The following is a 17,499-nucleotide window of genomic DNA, read 5'->3' on the forward strand; positions in this document are numbered from 1 at the left end:
AATGAAAAATGTGAACCAAGTGAAAATATAATATTTTTATTACGATATCATTGTGTTTGTCGTGTTCTGTTGGCAGAAACATTTCAATTAAAACAGGAGCAAAATGCAGCCAATAGAACAGGACAATCTGAAACTGTAGAGGAAACCTTACAGGTTTTACAAGACAGCATTAATTTTACATATGCATCATGAGCAGTGTTGTAAAACACAATCTTTGTTTTATTGCCTGAGTAAACAAAAGGCAAATATTCAAATCTTTACTAGACTGGAGTCTAACTTAAAGTACGAGTGTGTATTGTGTAAAAGTGTGGGAGACAATGCTCTGATTAATACTTCATCCAACATAAATCTTATAAACATACAAATAAATAAAGGTAATAGGCAACAACAGACTTTAAAAAAAAGTTCTTATTAACCATTTCTTTTAATGCTTATTCGTCCTTCGTCTTATTAGCAAGCTCAGGTGAAGTTAACCTACAGTATGTTATCAGATATCTTGCAATATTCACAGGAATTATAATCAATTCAATTTCCTTTTGTGTTTTCCTACTAAAAAAATCCTTAAAACACTTAATCTTTGGTAACTTTTCAGAAGAGTTGGCCAATGAGAATTTGTGTCAATAAGCAGCTGTAAGACAGCAATCAGTCTGCGGTGAAGTTACTAAGAAGAAGTGCATACATCAGTGCTATAGCTTCAGCTTTGGTCATTACTTCCCAATGTCATTGTATAGGACCATAGACACAACCATCCCAGCAATCTGGAAAAGAAAAAAGAACAAACACAAAGACAAAAAAGTGAGAATCAATACAATATGACACTTTTTATATACACCACAGTCTCTTGTCACATGAGACACATGAAAGCGTCTGTTCTCTGTTGTACACTTTTCTGAACAGAAACCCGAAATGTTTGCCCACTAGTGGTCAAAAGGGGAAGCGTCCGAGCAGGCCCTGACATGCATTTATAAATATTTAAACAAGTCGAATTACCTTAAATCTTACTGTAATATCACATTAGTAAATACTGTAAATAAATTACAAATATAAAGTTACATTTATTTGTTTTTTTGCCTGATGATTTTTATCTCTATGTACGGTTAGTAAGCTGTCACCACCTTTATCTGTGAAATCGAGCTTGCTACTGTAATTAGCAGTTTAGATGACAGATATGACTAATTATGTTGCCTTGGTTTTGGAAATTTATTTTAAAGTTCTTATGTAGGAGGAGAAAGAGATTTAATCAGGGCGTCAGACCAACAGATAACCATACAGATAAAACAGAACACATACAGCTAGGAACTTCATTAAATTACACCCCAGCTTCCTCTATTGTACAAGCACCAGCTAACACCCATGCACTTCTGTGTATCATTTTTAAAGGTATTAACAGGTTTACTTTGACTCAGTTACTGGTGAATAAATTAAGTGTGATTTTAGAGGTTAATCGTCAGGGACGTTGTGCTCCCAATAAGAATGCATCATGATATCGTTTTACTCCAAAGGGTAATGTGAGGTCATAGGTTGAATACCTCTAAAGCAGCGATGCCGAGGGCCACACCTCCTATTATAGAAGAGAGAGAGAGAGAGAGAGAACGAGAGAGAGAGAGAGAGAGAGAGAGAGAGAGAGAGAGAGAGAGAGAGAGAGAGAGAGAGAGAGATTTGATTTGGAACTAGACTTAGAAGTCTTGTAAGTTATAAAACTCAGTGCCAAAGCGTACTGTAAATTGTGTATAAGGTTATAATTGATGTCAATCAGCCCACAACAAATATCTTTGGACTGGGGGAGGAAACACAGACAGTGCTGAGGAAAACTTTTCCAGACATCAGAGTTCTATACCTTTGTTTCTGCAGTATTCAAATCATACTTTAAAGTCCCTTCAGGGCAGCAAACCTCTGGGTAAAGTTTGGTGTTAGATACAAAAGGAGATCCGGTGAAGTCGGTGTAGTTGTTGTATCCACAGCATTTTAGCAAAAGGGACAAATAATATTACTAATCATTTTAATTCTCAGTATATACATAATTCTTAACTTTACTTTAAAGAATACTGATCCGTCATATATACCTGTGTCATGGTGCTGTTCAGGACACTGGTGAAGTCTTCATTGTTTCCATAGTCCTTCTTGATGGCCTCTACAAACTGCTGATTCAGATTGTCTAAAATATCCTTCGCCTGTCAGGAAGACAGATATAATGAATGCTTAGTGTTTATAAATTATAGCCAGCGGCGAGCACTCACAGTAAACTGTTTAACTGATTATGGTTAAAATGTTGGTTTGGATTTGTAGGTTTTCTTTGCTTTTTAATGGAGCATTAGGCATAGGGTTTGTAGAAAATTGGGCAAGATTGAGTCACTATTGGTTAATTATCGTTAGTAAGAACTGTCATGATTTGTGCATTTTCTGTTCTTTTTTTTCTTTGTAGTGAAAAAAATATTGTTATATAAAATCACCCATACAGACAATTTAGAGCTTTATATAGATTGTGTCATAAACTAAATTTGTAGTTTAGTGAATTTCAAATTGTTAGGTTTTTTGACACACAAAGTGTTGTTGTTTTTTTTCCACAGTAGAATGATCTGGCTATGCTGGAAACTTGACGAAATCTAAACACAAACAAGCTTCTAAGTCAATTTTCCATATATGTTTTCTCAGCTATATAATACACTTATGCAATGGCTATGTTTTAATTTTTTTTTTATTATGTTTTTCATCTTTTTCCAGGTAAATTTTTTAGTAAGAAATTAAACTTACCAAGGGCTTAAACACCAGAACTACAATAGCCCCAGCCACCTCAGCAATGAAGATGAGAAGTACAATGATGAAGAACTGAAATAACAAAAAAAGAGGAGAATGTGAACTAGTGAAATACCACAGACGTTATTCCAAACCTTATTTCAACTTCATATATTCTAACATTTTAGTAATGAGAAATTGATTGAGAGATTTAATTTGTTGAGAAAAATGCTAATGCTAAAACCAAATAAAAGCAGTATTTCTAAGGATGCACTTTAATTTGAATGATATCAGAGCTCTGGCTCAGATGGCACACAACTTGTGATGGAGTGTTTGATTTCTCTTGTCAACTGGCAAAATAGTACAGCTATGTTCCCATTCAGCTAGCATGCTGTGCTTAGCTGAACATTTTCTGAACTAATTACAGTTGTTTACAATCGAAACTGGAGATTTTTAAGAAAAACAAAGAAAGACTGTATGCAACATTTTTATACATTCTTAAAACGTTTGCTGCAAAATATTTATTTATAAAAACATTTCCAGATTCCTATTTCATGGCTTCACCATAAAGCCAAGTATTTGAAGTAAAAGAAAAATTTCAGTGATTTTCGGTAGGCATAAGAGCAGGGGCGGTTCTAGGGTTTCGTCTTTAGGGGTTTTAGCCCTCAGTGAGAATTTAAAACAAGAAGAGTTTTATATTATATATTATATGAATACATAGTAAGCCAAAAGTTATGGTATTATTAAATGGCAAAAGTGGACACCAAAATTTTATGCATGATGTAAGGATGCCAGTCTTGAATCAAATCAGTTCATGTATGTGTGTTTTCTCTACAGTGTGTCCAATGAATGCAGTCATTAATAAACTAATATTCACAAAGACCAAATCAATAAATGTTATTTTTATTTATTATTGTATGGATTGTTTGCATTAATATTTTGTTTGTGCTACAACGCTGGTAATAAGAATAGTGAAATTTCACAGCTTTTGGTTGCTGTATTTGCAGCTTTCCGATTAACGTTATACATTAACGCCTCCAGCTCTGACTGCGCGTGCACGCTGCGCGTACCTGTGCTTCTCCGTCCAGCGTGCAATGCAATCTAGGAGCAGTGATTCACCAAACCTCTCTTATTGCAGTCACACACATGTCTTCTGATTCTATTTTGTAGTAACGAAGATGCTTAGTGGAAATATAACGGAGTAAAAGTATACATTTTATCTAGGAAATGTAGTGGAGTAAAAGTGAAAGTTGACATACATTTAAATAGCGAAGTAAAGTAATGTTACTTTACTGCTTAATGCTCTGTAATATTACTCCTCTCTGTTATTAGTGATAACTAACCCTTAAACATGTCCGAATTTGGAAGGAAAAACCAACCTACCTGAGACGATGAGCAGTGTTGTAATGTAACGGAGTAAAAACACTTCGTTACTGTACTTAAGTAGAAATGTCACGTATCTGTACTTTACTTCGCTATGTAAATGTATGTCAACTTTCACTTTTACTCCACTACATTTCCTAGATAAAATGTATACTTTTACTCCGTTATATTTCCACTAAGCATCTTCGTTACTACAAAATAGAATCAGAAGACATGTGTGTGACTGCAATAAGAGAGGTTTGGTGAATCACTGCTCCTAGATTGCATTGCACGCTGTACGGAGAAGCACAGGTACGCGCAGCGTGCACGCGCAGTCAGAGCTGGAGGCGTTAATGTATAACGTTAATCGGAAAGCTGCAAATACAGCAAACAAAAGCAATGAAATTTCACTATTCTTATTACCACAGTTGTAGCACAAACAAAATATTAATGCAAACAATCCATACAATAATAAATAAAAATAACATTTATTGATTTGGTCTTTGTGAATATTAGTTTATTAATGACTGCATTCATTGGACACACTGTTTGTAGAGAATACACACATACATGAACTGATTTGAGTCAAGACTGGCATCATTACATCATGCATAAAATTTTGGTGTCCACTTTTGCCATTTAATAATACCATAACTTTTGGCTTACTATGTAGTCATATAATATATAATATAAAACTCTTCTTGTTTTAAATTCTCACTGAGGGCTAAAGCCCCTAAAGATGAAACCCTAGAACCGCCCCTGCTCTTATGCCTACCGAAAATCACTGAAATTTTACTTTTACTTCAAATACTTGGCTGCTGATCCGCCATTTCGGCGCCAGTGGTTTAAGAGGGCGGGGCGCATGCACATTTCGTGAAATCGACTCATCTTCCCTCGGATAGTAATGCCTGTGAACGTGATGACGTATTTTTGACAGTTGTTTTGCAGACCGTTGTGTGTGAAAAAGAGGTGTTGTGAAAACAAGCATTGTGTCTGTAAACTGTCATAGTCGTACATTTTGGAGTTGTATTTGAACAAACACACAAAATCTCGTATCTGTAAACTGTTGTGGCCGTAAATTTTGGGATCCAACTCCGCAAAATTAAAATTTACACACAAATTCTTTGAATTACGTACGATTATTATTGACAGTGTTTTTATTCCATATAAAGTATGGAATACTTGCATGGTGTGTGTGTGTTAATTCTATGTATACTAATAAATGTATTTATTAGCGCCTCATTAGCATTAGAGCCTCTTTAGCATTACCGCCTCTTTAAATGGAGAGCTGCAGGTCTTTGGATCGAATGAAATCATAAAAAGAAACAAACAAAACATGTCGACGGCAGAAGAGACAATTAAGATAATTTTTGATGAAACTTGTGAGGAGGCTCTTTATTTTAGCATGTAGTGTGTGTGTGTGTTAATTCTATGTAAACTAATAAATGTATTTATTAACGCCTCTTTAGCATTAGCGCCTCTTTAGCATTAGCGCCTCTTTAGCATTAGCGCTTTTATTAAGAAAATATCCTAAAAAGATCCTAAAAGATGTCCAACACTCGAGCAGGTGATTGCACACGACTGGGTCAGAGTGTACACGGTTGTCCCCATGGTTCTAGGAGGAATGAATCAACTACAAATTCATCAAGAATGCAAAAGAATTATTGTATAGGGAAGAGTGGGGTAAGATGACCCAGTGGGTAAGTTGACCCACCCCCTGTTTCTGGGCAACTATGCAAATTTGGTGTAATGTGACCATACATTCTGAAGGACTCCATCATTTGTAATTTTTTGTGAAGAGGAGAAGCACATGGGACAAGAGATAAGTTGTTGTTTTTTTTCCACAAAAACACTTGTTTGCTTGTTAAAGTTGATTTTCTGCATTTCAGGTATACTCGCTGTTGTGCCAAAGCAAATTTATCTAGGTCTAAAGTTGTGTATGGTACATTTTGGTGATTTGTCAACATATAAAAACATGTGAATCATCAAGCTAAAAGTTAGCCTGAATTGCTAAGCTAGGCCATTTTTACCAAAATGGTGGCTATGGGGCAAAGTGAGTCAGATGATGTGGGGTAAATTGAACCAGTGGTTGGATCAATGAAGACACCTTTGCAGAGTTCTTTGAACATCTGGTTCAGCATACCAAGTGCTCCTCTGACCATCTCATAGTGCTACTACTTGATTTAAGCAAAGAGAAAGGGGATTGTTATGCTCACAATTCCACCCCACACATGTCATCGCCTGCAGCTTCTGGACAAGAGTGTCTATGGTCCATTCAAGACCAATTACAGCCAGCATATACTGTACCACATCCCTGTATGTGTGAACGAGGCTTTCATGTCAGCAATGACACCATGGAATATCTGTTCTGGATTCAGGTCCACAGGGATTTTTCCTTACAACAGAGATATTTTCTCTGATGTAGAGTTTGAACCATCCATGGTGTCAGACAGACCAAACCCTGATGTGCTATCTACTTCTGTAGAAGATCAACCCATGGCTTCAACCTCCACCTCTATGTAGGATCTGTCCCACTGAATGATGTTCTGAAGAAGCCTCATAAACCTTGAAAGGTTGGACTTCAAATTTAACTGGTTTGTTTTGTACTGTTTGAGGTAGCTTTAATAAGTGACATTGTTTGGAGAGGTAAGTGTATTGTTAAATAACTTTTTTAAAAGTTTTTTTTTGTATTATACTTGCATAAAATAGGATGGTCAATTTACCCCCAAATGGCTCAATTTACCCACTGACTGGGATCAGCTTACCCCTAGCCTGGGGTAAGTTGATAAACATGAACACTTTTTTTTCTGAGGTCATATTTTCAAGGATCTATGTCATAGGTGCATTCTTATATTTTCAGTTGATAGGCAACATCCCAAATTAACAGTAGATGTCTTCGTTTTACTTCTGTCTAAATTTCCCTTGCCTGGAGATCCACATAAGTAAAATCTGGCTCATCTTACCCCACTCTCCCCTATAGGTTTGATGTGATTTGTAATATTACCATGCACTGATTTGAATATTTTCTCCAAGTTTCAACATGAAACCTGAACGAACTTTAGTTTCAAAAGAAACAATTTGTAAATACACTTTTTTAAAACTTTTGTTTTGTGTGATTTCTACTATAACAATGCAGTGGGTTTGTCTTGTTTACTCTAAGTTCAAGTTTACATTTTTGTTTAAAGAAAAGAATGAACAATTCAATGCTAGGCTGTGAGGAACTCTTTATTTTAGCATGTATTGTGTGGGGTGGGGGGTGGAGTGTGTGTGTATTAATTCTATGTATACTAATAAATGTATTTATTAGCACCTCTTTAGCATTAGATCCTTTTTAAAATGGAGAGCTGCAGGTTTTTGGATCGAATGAAATAATAAAAAGAAAGAAACAAAACCACGTCGACAGCAGAAGAGACGATTAAGGTGATTTTTGATGAAACCTGGGAGGAGGCTGTGAGGAACTCTTTATGTTAGCATGTAGTGTGTGTGTGTGTGTGTGTGTGTGTGTGTGTGTGTGTGTGTGTGTGTGTGTGTGTGTGTGTGTGTGTGTGTGTGTGTGTGTGCGCATGTTAATTCTATGTATACTAATAAATGTATTTATGCTTTACAATTAATTGCTTTACAATGAAAAATGTGAACCAAGTGAAAATATAATATTTTTATTACGATATAATTGTGTTTGTCGTGTTCTGTTGGCAGAAACATTTCAATTAAAACAGGAGCAAAATGCAGCCAATAGAACAGGACAATCTGAAACTGTAGAGGAAACCTTACAGGTTTTACAAGACAGCATTAATTTTACATATGCATCATGAGCAGTGTTGTAAAACACAATCTTTGTTTTATTGCCTGAGTAAACAAAAGGCAAATATTCAAATCTTTACTAGACTGGAGTCTAACAAAGTACGAGTGTGTATTGTGTAAAAGTGTGGGAGACAATGCTCTGATTAATACTTCATCCAACATAAATCTTATAAACATACAAATAAATAAAGGTAATAGGCAACAACAGACTTAAAAAAAAAGTTCTTATTAACCATTTCTTTTAATGCTTATTTGTCCTTCGTCTTATTAGCAAGCTCAGGTGAAGTTAACCTACAGTATGTTATCAGATATCTTGCAATATTCACAGGAATTATAATCAATTAAATTTCCTTTTGTGTTTTCCTACTAAAAAAATCCTTAAAACACTTAATCTTTGGTAACTTTTCAGAAGAGTTGGCCAATGAGAATTTGTGTCAATAAGCAGCTGTAAGACAGCAATCAGTCTGCGGTGAAGTTACTAAGAAGAAGTGCATACATCAGTGCTATAGCTTCAGCTTTGGTCATTACTTCCCAATGTCATTGTATAGGACCATAGACACAACCATCCCAGCAATCTGGAAAAGAAAAAAGAACAAACACAAAGACAAAAAAGTGAGAATCAATACAATATGACACTTTTTATATACACCACAGTCTCTTGTCACATGAGACACATGAAAGCGTCTGTTCTCTGTTGTACACTTTTCTGAACAGAAACCCGAAATGTTTGCCCACTAGTGGTCAAAAGGGGAAGCGTCCGAGCAGGCCCTGACATGCATTTATAAATATTTAAACAAGTCGAATTACCATAAATCTTACTGTAATATCACATTAGTAAATACTGTAAATAAATTACAAATATAAAGTTACATTTATTTGTTTTTTTGCCTGATGATTTTTATCTCTATGTATGGTTAGTAAGCTGTCACCACCTTTATCTGTGAAATCGAGCTTGCTACTGTAGTTAGCAGCTTAGATGACAGATATGACTAATTATGTTGCCTTGGTTTTGGAAATTTATTTTAAAGTTCTTATGTAGGAGGAGAAAGAGATTTAATCAGGGCGTCAGACCAACAGATAACCATACAGATAAAACAGAACACATAGAGCTAGGAACTTCATTAAATTACACCCCAGCTTCCTCTATTGTACAAGCACCAGCTAACACCCATGCACTTCTGTGTATCATTTTTAAAGGTATTAACAGGTTTACTTTGACTCAGTTACTGGTGAATAAATTAAGTGTGATTTTAGAGGTTAATCGTCAGGGACGTTGTGCTCCCAATAAGAATGCATCATGATATCGTTTTACTCCAAAGGGTAATGTGAGGTCATAGGTTGAATACCTCTAAAGCAGCGATGCCGAGGGCCACACCTCCTATTATAGAAGCGTTATCGTCTATCAGGTTGAGCAGGGCATTGAAACAACCCTCCACTTCCTGTAAAAAAATTGACAGGAGATGAGCATGGTATAAAAAACATTATTTAATTTTGTGTGTGTGTGTGTGTGTGTGTGTGTGTGTGTGTGTGTGTGTGTGTGTGTGTGTGTGTGTGTGAGAGAGAGAGAGAGAGAGAGAGAGAGAGAGAGAGAGAGAGAGAGAGAGAGAGAGAGACAGAGAGAGAGAGAGAGAGAGAGAGAGATATTTGATTTGGAACTAGACTTAGAAGTCTTATAAGTTATAAAACTCAGTGCCAAAGCGTACTGTAAATTGTGTATAAGGTTATAATTGATGTCAATCAGCCCACAACAAATATCTTTGGACTGGGGGAGGAAACACAGACAGTGCTGAGGAAAACTTTTCCAGACATCAGAGTTCTATACCTTTTTTTCTGCATTATTCAAATCACACTTTAAAGTCCCTTCAGAGCAGCAAACCTCTGGGTAAAGTTTGGTGCTAGATACAAAAGGAGATCCGGTGAAGTCGGTGTAGTTGTTGTATCCACAGCATTTTAGCTAAAGGGACAAATAATATTACTAATCATTTTAATTCTCAGTATATACATAATCCTTAACTTTACTTTAAAGATACTGATCCGTCATATATACCTGTGTCATGGTGCTGTTCAGGACACTGGTGAAGTCTTCATTGTTTCCATAGTCCTTCTTGATGGCCTCTACAAACTGCTGACTCAGATTGTCCAAAATATCCTTCGCCTGTCAGGCAGACAGATATAATGAATGCTTAGTGTTTATAAATTATAGCCAGTAGCGAGCACTCACAGTAAACTGTTTAACTGATTATGGTTAAAATGTTGGTTTGGATTTGTAGGTTTTCTTTGCGTTTTAATGAAGCATTAGGCATAGGGTTTGTAGAAAATTGGGCAAGATTGAGTCACTATTGGTTAATTATCGTTAGTAAGAACTGTCATGATTTGTGCATTTTCTGTTCTTTTTTTCTTTGTAGTGAAAAAAATATTGTTATATAAAATCACCCATACAGACAATTTAGAGCTTTATATAGATTCTGTCATAAACTAAATTTGTAGTTTAGTGAATTTCAAATTGTTAGGTTTTTTGACACACAAAGTGTTGTTTTTTTCCACAGTAGAATGATCTGGCTGTGCTGGAAACTTAACGAAATCTAAACACAAACAAGTTTCTAAGTCAATTTTCCATATCTGTTTTCTCAGCTATATAATACACTTATGCAATGGCTATGTTTTAATTTTATTAATCTTTTTCCAGGTAAATTTTTTAGTAAGAAATTAAACTTACCAAGGGCTTAAACACCAGAACTACAATAGCCCCAGCCACCTCAGCAATGAAGATCAGAAGTACAATGATGAAGAACTGAAATAACAAAAAAAGAGGAGAATGTGAACTAGTGAAATACCACAGACGTTATTCCAAACCTTATTTCAACTTCATATATTCTAACATTTTAGTAATGAGAAATTGATTGAGAGATTTAATTTGTTGAGAAAAATGCTAATGCTAAAACCAAATAAAAGCAGTATCTCTAAGGATGCATTTTAATTAGAATGATATCAGAGCTCTGGCTCAGATGGCACACAACTTGTGATGGAGTGTTTGATTTCTCTTGTCAACTGGCAAAATAGTACAGCTATGTTCCCATTCAGCTAGCATGCTGTGCTTAGCTGAACATTTTCTGAACTAATTACAGTTGTTTACAATCGAAAAACATTTCCAGATTCCTATTTCATGGCTTCACCATAAAGCAGGGGAAATCTTTCATCAAACTCTTTTTAGAAGTACACTGGTTTCATCAGAACTGAATTATTTTCTAGCTGCATGTGTAAAATGAGACAGGACTCGGTTGGCTTTTTATTTGTTTCTCACTGTTATGAATTTTAGACATTTGAAGATAACAGCTTCAAATTGTAGATGATTATAAACGCACTCTGGGCATCACAGAGAGCAGGAATCTCAAGTGATTAAGGCTCTGGTTTGTGGCTCAGTGTACAAGCCCCAGCTATGCCTAACTGCCACTGCTGGGCCCTTGAGCAAGTCCCTTAACCCTCATGGCTGATCCTGTGCTCTGACCCCAAAGTGGGATATGCAAAAAAAGAATTTCACTGTGCTGCAATGTATATGTGACAAAATAAAGGCTTCTCTTACTCTGAAGATAGAACATTTGTGTGAAACAGTTGAACATGGTCGATTCAAAAGAGATGCAAGTTTTATTTTTTGGTCTCTGGGAAAAAGAGTTGAGCAGCAGTCATGGCTTCAAAAACAATCAGACGTCACTCACAGTCAGAAGCATGCACTTGTTCTCAGTTATGGCTCCACAGCAGCCCAGGAAGCCCATAAGAGCGAGTATGGACCCCACTGCGATCAGCAGGTAACCCACATTAGCCAGCTGAGCCAACTGAGGGGGTGCGTCTTTAATGTGATCTAATACACCAAGCATGGAGCTGCTGTCTACGGTCACCCAGATCCCTACACCCAGGATTGCAGCACCTGCCAACTAGGGATAGAAAGAGAACATATTACAAGCGTAACCAGATGCCATATTATCATTCATTTATATCCTGTACTGTTTAATACATTTGCTTAATGTACCAGGAAATGTTCAGAGAACAAGGTAAACAAGATAGGAAGTTTTACTCTATGAATCACCAAGGTGGCACATGGTTGAATATTAAACTGTAAAAGTAAATCATTTACTATGAAGTTACAGTACTAGGTCTGTGCTCCTTATTTATCGCCTTTTCATTGTCTGACTGTGTTACACATAAAATACACTTCCACAAAGTTAAACCAAGCAGAAGGTGACATGGTTTATCATTCCACAAATATAAAGTAGTTAATAGTGCTTGATCTGTGGCTATAATTAAAAAAAGGAACTGATCTCAAATCAGCAACAAGTCATAAACCTTTGCTCTTTTCAGTTTATTTAGGGACATACAGTATGCTTTAGTGTTGATTGTTATTTCAAATCAAAGATTAAGCACATTGAACACGACTAAGATAACAAACGATATAAATAATATTCACAGTCAATAAGCCAAAGACTATGAACTGACTACGGTCCACGATACGAGTCTTTATGGCCTTCTTAGATTCTTCCTCATCATGTGTAATCATGACCAAAGTGCTATATAAGATAATAATATTAATCTTAACGAATAAAGCAGCTTTAATTTCAGTTTAAATCTCAAAGTGCTTTAGATACAAAAGTTCAAGTACAATGTTAAAGAACAAAAATCCTCTATATCAATTCAATTCAAGTTTATTTGTATATCACTAATCACTTAACTACACATTTATACAATTTATTAAGATGCAATGAAATATTGATAATTAAATCAAATCTAATCTTTTTAATCTGGCTTTGAAAACATTAACAGAGTTAATATTCCTAATGTTTAGGGCTGAATTACAGTGCTTCTCAATATTAGAAAGATATTCCACAAGAAGCTATGCTAGATATCATTCTGTAAAATAAAAAATAATGAATAACATCTGACTTACAAAGATGACGCCGTTAAAGACGAACATCATTATTTTCAGGAACCCCGAGCAACACATCTTGAAGTTTTTTCAGTTTTGCTGATCCTACACACACACACACACACACACACACACACACACACACACACACACACACAAACACACAAACACACAACGTATCTATAATCAAACACCTTTTATGTTTTGCAGTTCCTAGGCTATGGCTTATGCTTGTTTCATCTGTGATGTTTGTCGACAGAGTTTTGCAGTACAATTTTAGAGCTTCACTTCCTTTTACTCACACCTTTTTTGTTTTGACTAACGTTGTCAAAAAGTAGAAAGAGAAGTTCTGTTATCACAAGCACACAAAACCACACACTGCAACACATACAATTTTTAACTCTCAGCACTGGCAAGTAAAAAAGAACAAAAATAAAAACAAGCCTGCAAAGTCTTTGTTATTCTCACACACACACACACACACACACACACACACACACACACACACACACACACACACAGAGATATATATAGATATATATGGTACTAGTTGGTTCCTATAGAGTCTACAAAAAAACACACTTTCTGAGCACTTTATTAGGAATACCTGATACACATATACACATCAAGAACTTCACTTAATGTTAATTTCAAATATCAGACTGGGGGAAAATAGGATCTCATGACTTCTTGGTTCCAGACAGCCTGATTTGTATATTTCACACAGCAGTCTCTATGTTGTGAGAAATTCTTGTTACCTAGATATATCAGATCCTGAAGATATGAATGATTAATAATCATCAGCGTTCTATATGATAGCAGGTTATTTAATTTTTTTTATAAAATGCTCATTTATATCACGAACCTCAGTGAAAACTGTTGGAACAATGAGCCTGACTGTGTGTGCTTATCTTATCACCAGGGCTGATACTGTAACTCTGATGTGTTCAGTAGCACATGACCAGACCATAGACCATTAGAGTTACTGCTCAGAGCTGTCACACTGATCTGAGATTAGTTTAATGTTAACTACCTCTATAAAGGAGAGCTTAAGTATTTGATTGAAACGGATAGAGATTTTTTTTTTAATGACTATTTTCATCTCAACCGCTTTCTGATGTCAGCTAGCCTGAGAATCTAACATGGATATTTAACTTGTTTCCTGTCCCTGTTTAATGGTCTTTGAGCTTCTGTTTATGACCTTATTCCTGTTACCAAAGGGGACCATCTCTTACAGATTCTGTAAAACCATAAAAGCCAGTCGGACTTTGAGTCTATTTGATATCACAAGGAAAACCCCATTTTAAAGTCTGTTCCTGCTAAAAGCAACTAACAATACTGTATGTTCTGTCTGATTGTAAACTAAATTGACAATAGCAATATAAAACACACAATTCACAGGGTGCTTGGAGACACTTTGCTGCTTTTATATTCCAGTCCAGACAAACGACTCTTTATATGACATGCAGGGTTTAAATGCCAATAGCTGCACGTGTCCTCTAACTAGCCGGTGTGGTGCGATCACACTGTTTATGTGTTAATGACATACATACCACAAAATATAAAAATGATGCAATACAACAGATGGACTTCTCAGAGTAGAAAACAACCAACAGTATTAAAATGACATTTGTGTTCATTATTACACTGCTTTTCTGAAGAAAACCTTTCCTGTATTCATAGCATGTGATTGTTACATAAATATAAATAATGTACATGAATATCCTGTATATAACTATATCCTGTGTATAAGCTACACATATACTAAAGAATATAATATATGTGTGAGAAACTTTTTTATCATTTAACAAAAACACATTTTTTTTAACATATGGAATAATATATATATACATATATATATAATACAGTTTTGCTTTGCCGTATATTGTCGCAAACAATGAAACAAAAAACACTGTAATATTTGACTTTATGTGACTGGACCTTATCACAAAAAGCTGCCATTTCCTTTTTGTACAGCTGATAACTCTCCCATCACTGAAACTCAGTTAATTTACTCAGGAACATAAGGAACAAGTTTTATAAGTTTATAGCCTGAAAGTTAATAAGTTTATAGACTGAAAGCATGTTATTTTCTTTTCTTTTTTTAAGTCCTAGCTGATTTCAATGTGTTACCCAAATATACATTAGAAACAGTTTATGTTCTGATTTCCTGATTCCTGCTCTTGGTCTGACCTTGTAATCTTTTTATCACTTCTCATGATAGAGAATAAGGCATATTTGCTGTTTAAGTGGGTTGATGTGAATTTTCCCTTTTTGTCTTACGTCATTAACTTGTGACCTTGAAATCGCAAACAAATGACATAATAACAACTGAAGGGGTAAAGAGAAGAGAATTTCCTTCAGCAACAATAATGTGCTGAATAATACAGATTTTGTGTGTGTGTGTGTGTGTGTGTGTGTGTGTGTGTGTGTGTGTGTGTGTGTGTGTGTGTGTGTGTGTGTGTGTGTGTGTGTGTGAGTGAGTGAGTGAGTGAGTGTGAGAGAGAGAGAGAGAGAGAGAGAGACAGAGAGAGACAGAGAGACAGAGAGAGAGCGCGAGAGCGAGAGAGAGAGAGAGAGAGAGAGAGAGAGAGAGAGAGAGAGAGAGAGAGAGACAGAGAGACGGAGAGACAGAGAGTCACACACAGAGAGAGAGAGACAGAGAGAGAGACAGAGAGAGACACACACAGAGAGAGAGAGACAGAGAGAGACAGAGAGAGACAGAGAGAGAGACACACACACAGAGAGTGAGAGGGAGAGAGGGAGTGAGAGAGAGTGTGAGAGAGAGAGAGAGAGAGAGAGAGAGAGAGAGAGAGAGAGAGAGAGAGAGAGAGAGAGAGAGAGGTTACATTTAAATAAGATCAAGAAAAGGAACAGCAAACTTCAAATATTGCAAAAGAGTAAAACCATTACTTATAATCTATTTGATTAGATTAGTAAGGGACCAAATATAGAATAAATAGAATATAATTAGATTATATATTAAAAGATAAACATACAGATATAATTCTGTAAATTTCCAACAGCTTTTGGGTCAGTCTTCAAAACTATTTTTATATTAAACCCACATTTAACTATATAAGATCAGTTAAGTCGTAGTACTTCTATACTTCTAATTTGCTCTTGGATTTCGGTTTCATAAACAGCCCTCATTAGATCCTGCCTCGTTTAAAAGCTACAACTAACCGTGTCAATTAAATGTAAATGTATGCTAAAATTACAGGTGTCTGAAGTTCCTACCTCTTCACAGGTGAGGTCACTGGTCCAGGTGTGAAGTGTATGTGTGCAGCGTTATGTGTTGTGATAAACCAGGGTAAAATGGCTGTTTTATTCCACTGGCTCCAGGGGGAGGGGTTTGAGTCATAGGGCCCTGTTCCATCCCCCAAACACACTTGTGGTCAAAGTTCACACTCAAAACACAAGTGACATACATGAGTCATCAAAACTGACCAATTGTTTTACTAAAAAATCTTTTTACAATAGACATTGTCTTAAAGCAGCTTTACAGAACATAGATCAGGAGGTAAACATAGGAATAATAAAATAAATAACGAATAATAAAAGAAAAAGAATTAACAGAATAAAAAATTCTTATTCTAAAAAAGATTATTATTAGATATAAATAGTTCACAATCTGTATGTATTTATCCCCCTATGAGCAAGTCTGAGGTGACTCAGGCAGCAGTGGCAAGGAAAAACACCCTTAAATTGGTAAAGGAAGAAACCTTGAGAGGAACCGGACTCAAGGGGGAAACATCCGCATATGGGTGACACTGGGGGTGTGATTGTAATATACAGTCAGTTAAATGTTGTATTGGTGTAAGGATCATGGACTATCTATGTGCTTTTCTCTGTTTTAAGAATGTGTGCAATTCTGCCGCAGAACTTTTCACACAAATCACGATTTAATGTGAGGGTTATATCGTCAAGTGTGTACGTGGGATTAATATCCTATAGAATAATAATGATAATAAAAACTACCATTTGGTGTGTTTAATTTGAAGCGAATCTTGTCTGTAGAGTAAATGTGATATATAGTGATATTAAAGGAGCAGGGTGTAATCTTGTAGTGCCTGTATATAAAAAAAGACTTCCCTGTCACAAATTCCACTACCTCACAACCTCAACTAAAACTATTGCTGCAATCAGATTAATTAGAGGGTCTGATTTGTACCAAAGTACAAAATAAGGCACGTGTCCTCTAACTAGCCGGTGTGGTGCGATCACACTGTTTATGTGTTAATGACATACATACCACAAAATATAAAAATGATGCAATACAACAGATGGACTTCTCAGAGTAGAAAACAACCAAAAGTATTAAAATGACATTTGTGTTCATTATTACACTGCTTTTCTGAAGAAAACCTTTCCTGTATTCATAGCATGTGATTGTTACATAAATATAAATAATGTACATGAATATCCTGTATATAACTATATCCTGTGTATAAGTTACACATATACTAAAGAATATATGTGTGAGAAACCTTTTTTAACATTTAACAAAAATTTTTTTTAACATATGTAATAAATAAATAAATAAATAAATAAATAAATAAATAAATAAGAATGATATATTATTACAGTTCTGCTTTCCTGTATATATATTTGTGTTAAACTGTTTTTTATTCATAATGTATTACAAAATAAGGCAAAACAAAACATTCATTCATTTTCTACTTTTA

The 17,499-nt window shown here is 35.4% G+C and overlaps 1 protein-coding gene and 1 long non-coding RNA gene across 3 annotated transcripts; both read right to left on the reverse strand.

Annotated features, from left to right (window-relative positions):
• Positions 1-20: 20 nt before the first annotated feature.
• LOC125139429 lies at positions 21-1,589 on the reverse strand. Its single transcript, XR_007138488.1, has 2 exons — positions 1,530-1,589; positions 21-758 (listed from the first exon to the last, which is right to left on the reverse strand). It is a non-coding gene; the product is annotated as an uncharacterized LOC125139429 (long non-coding RNA).
• Positions 1,590-1,816: 227 nt separating this feature from the next.
• Positions 1,817-16,153, reverse strand: tspan34 (tetraspanin 34). Of its 2 annotated transcripts, XM_027156468.2 has the most exons (8): positions 16,052-16,129; positions 12,833-12,916; positions 11,610-11,825; positions 10,613-10,687; positions 9,944-10,051; positions 9,719-9,850; positions 9,243-9,335; positions 7,736-8,471 (listed from the first exon to the last, which is right to left on the reverse strand). In XM_027156468.2, exons 2-8 carry the CDS (start codon positions 12,887-12,889, stop codon positions 8,421-8,423), a joined length of 732 nt encoding a protein of 243 aa, XP_027012269.1. In that variant the 5' UTR covers positions 12,890-12,916; positions 16,052-16,129; the 3' UTR covers positions 7,736-8,420. The 2 variants fall into 2 exon arrangements, with proteins under 2 accessions (XP_027012270.2, XP_027012269.1); XM_027156469.2 differs by lacking the exons at positions 7,736-8,471; positions 9,243-9,335; positions 9,719-9,850; positions 9,944-10,051; positions 10,613-10,687 and adding exons at positions 1,817-1,969; positions 2,064-2,171; positions 2,752-2,826 and having other exon boundaries at positions 16,052-16,153.
• Positions 16,154-17,499: the final 1,346 nt, after the last annotated feature.

This window comes from Tachysurus fulvidraco, chromosome 18, assembly GCF_022655615.1.
Source record: "Tachysurus fulvidraco isolate hzauxx_2018 chromosome 18, HZAU_PFXX_2.0, whole genome shotgun sequence".
Taxonomy (NCBI): domain Eukaryota; kingdom Metazoa; phylum Chordata; class Actinopteri; order Siluriformes; family Bagridae; genus Tachysurus; species Tachysurus fulvidraco.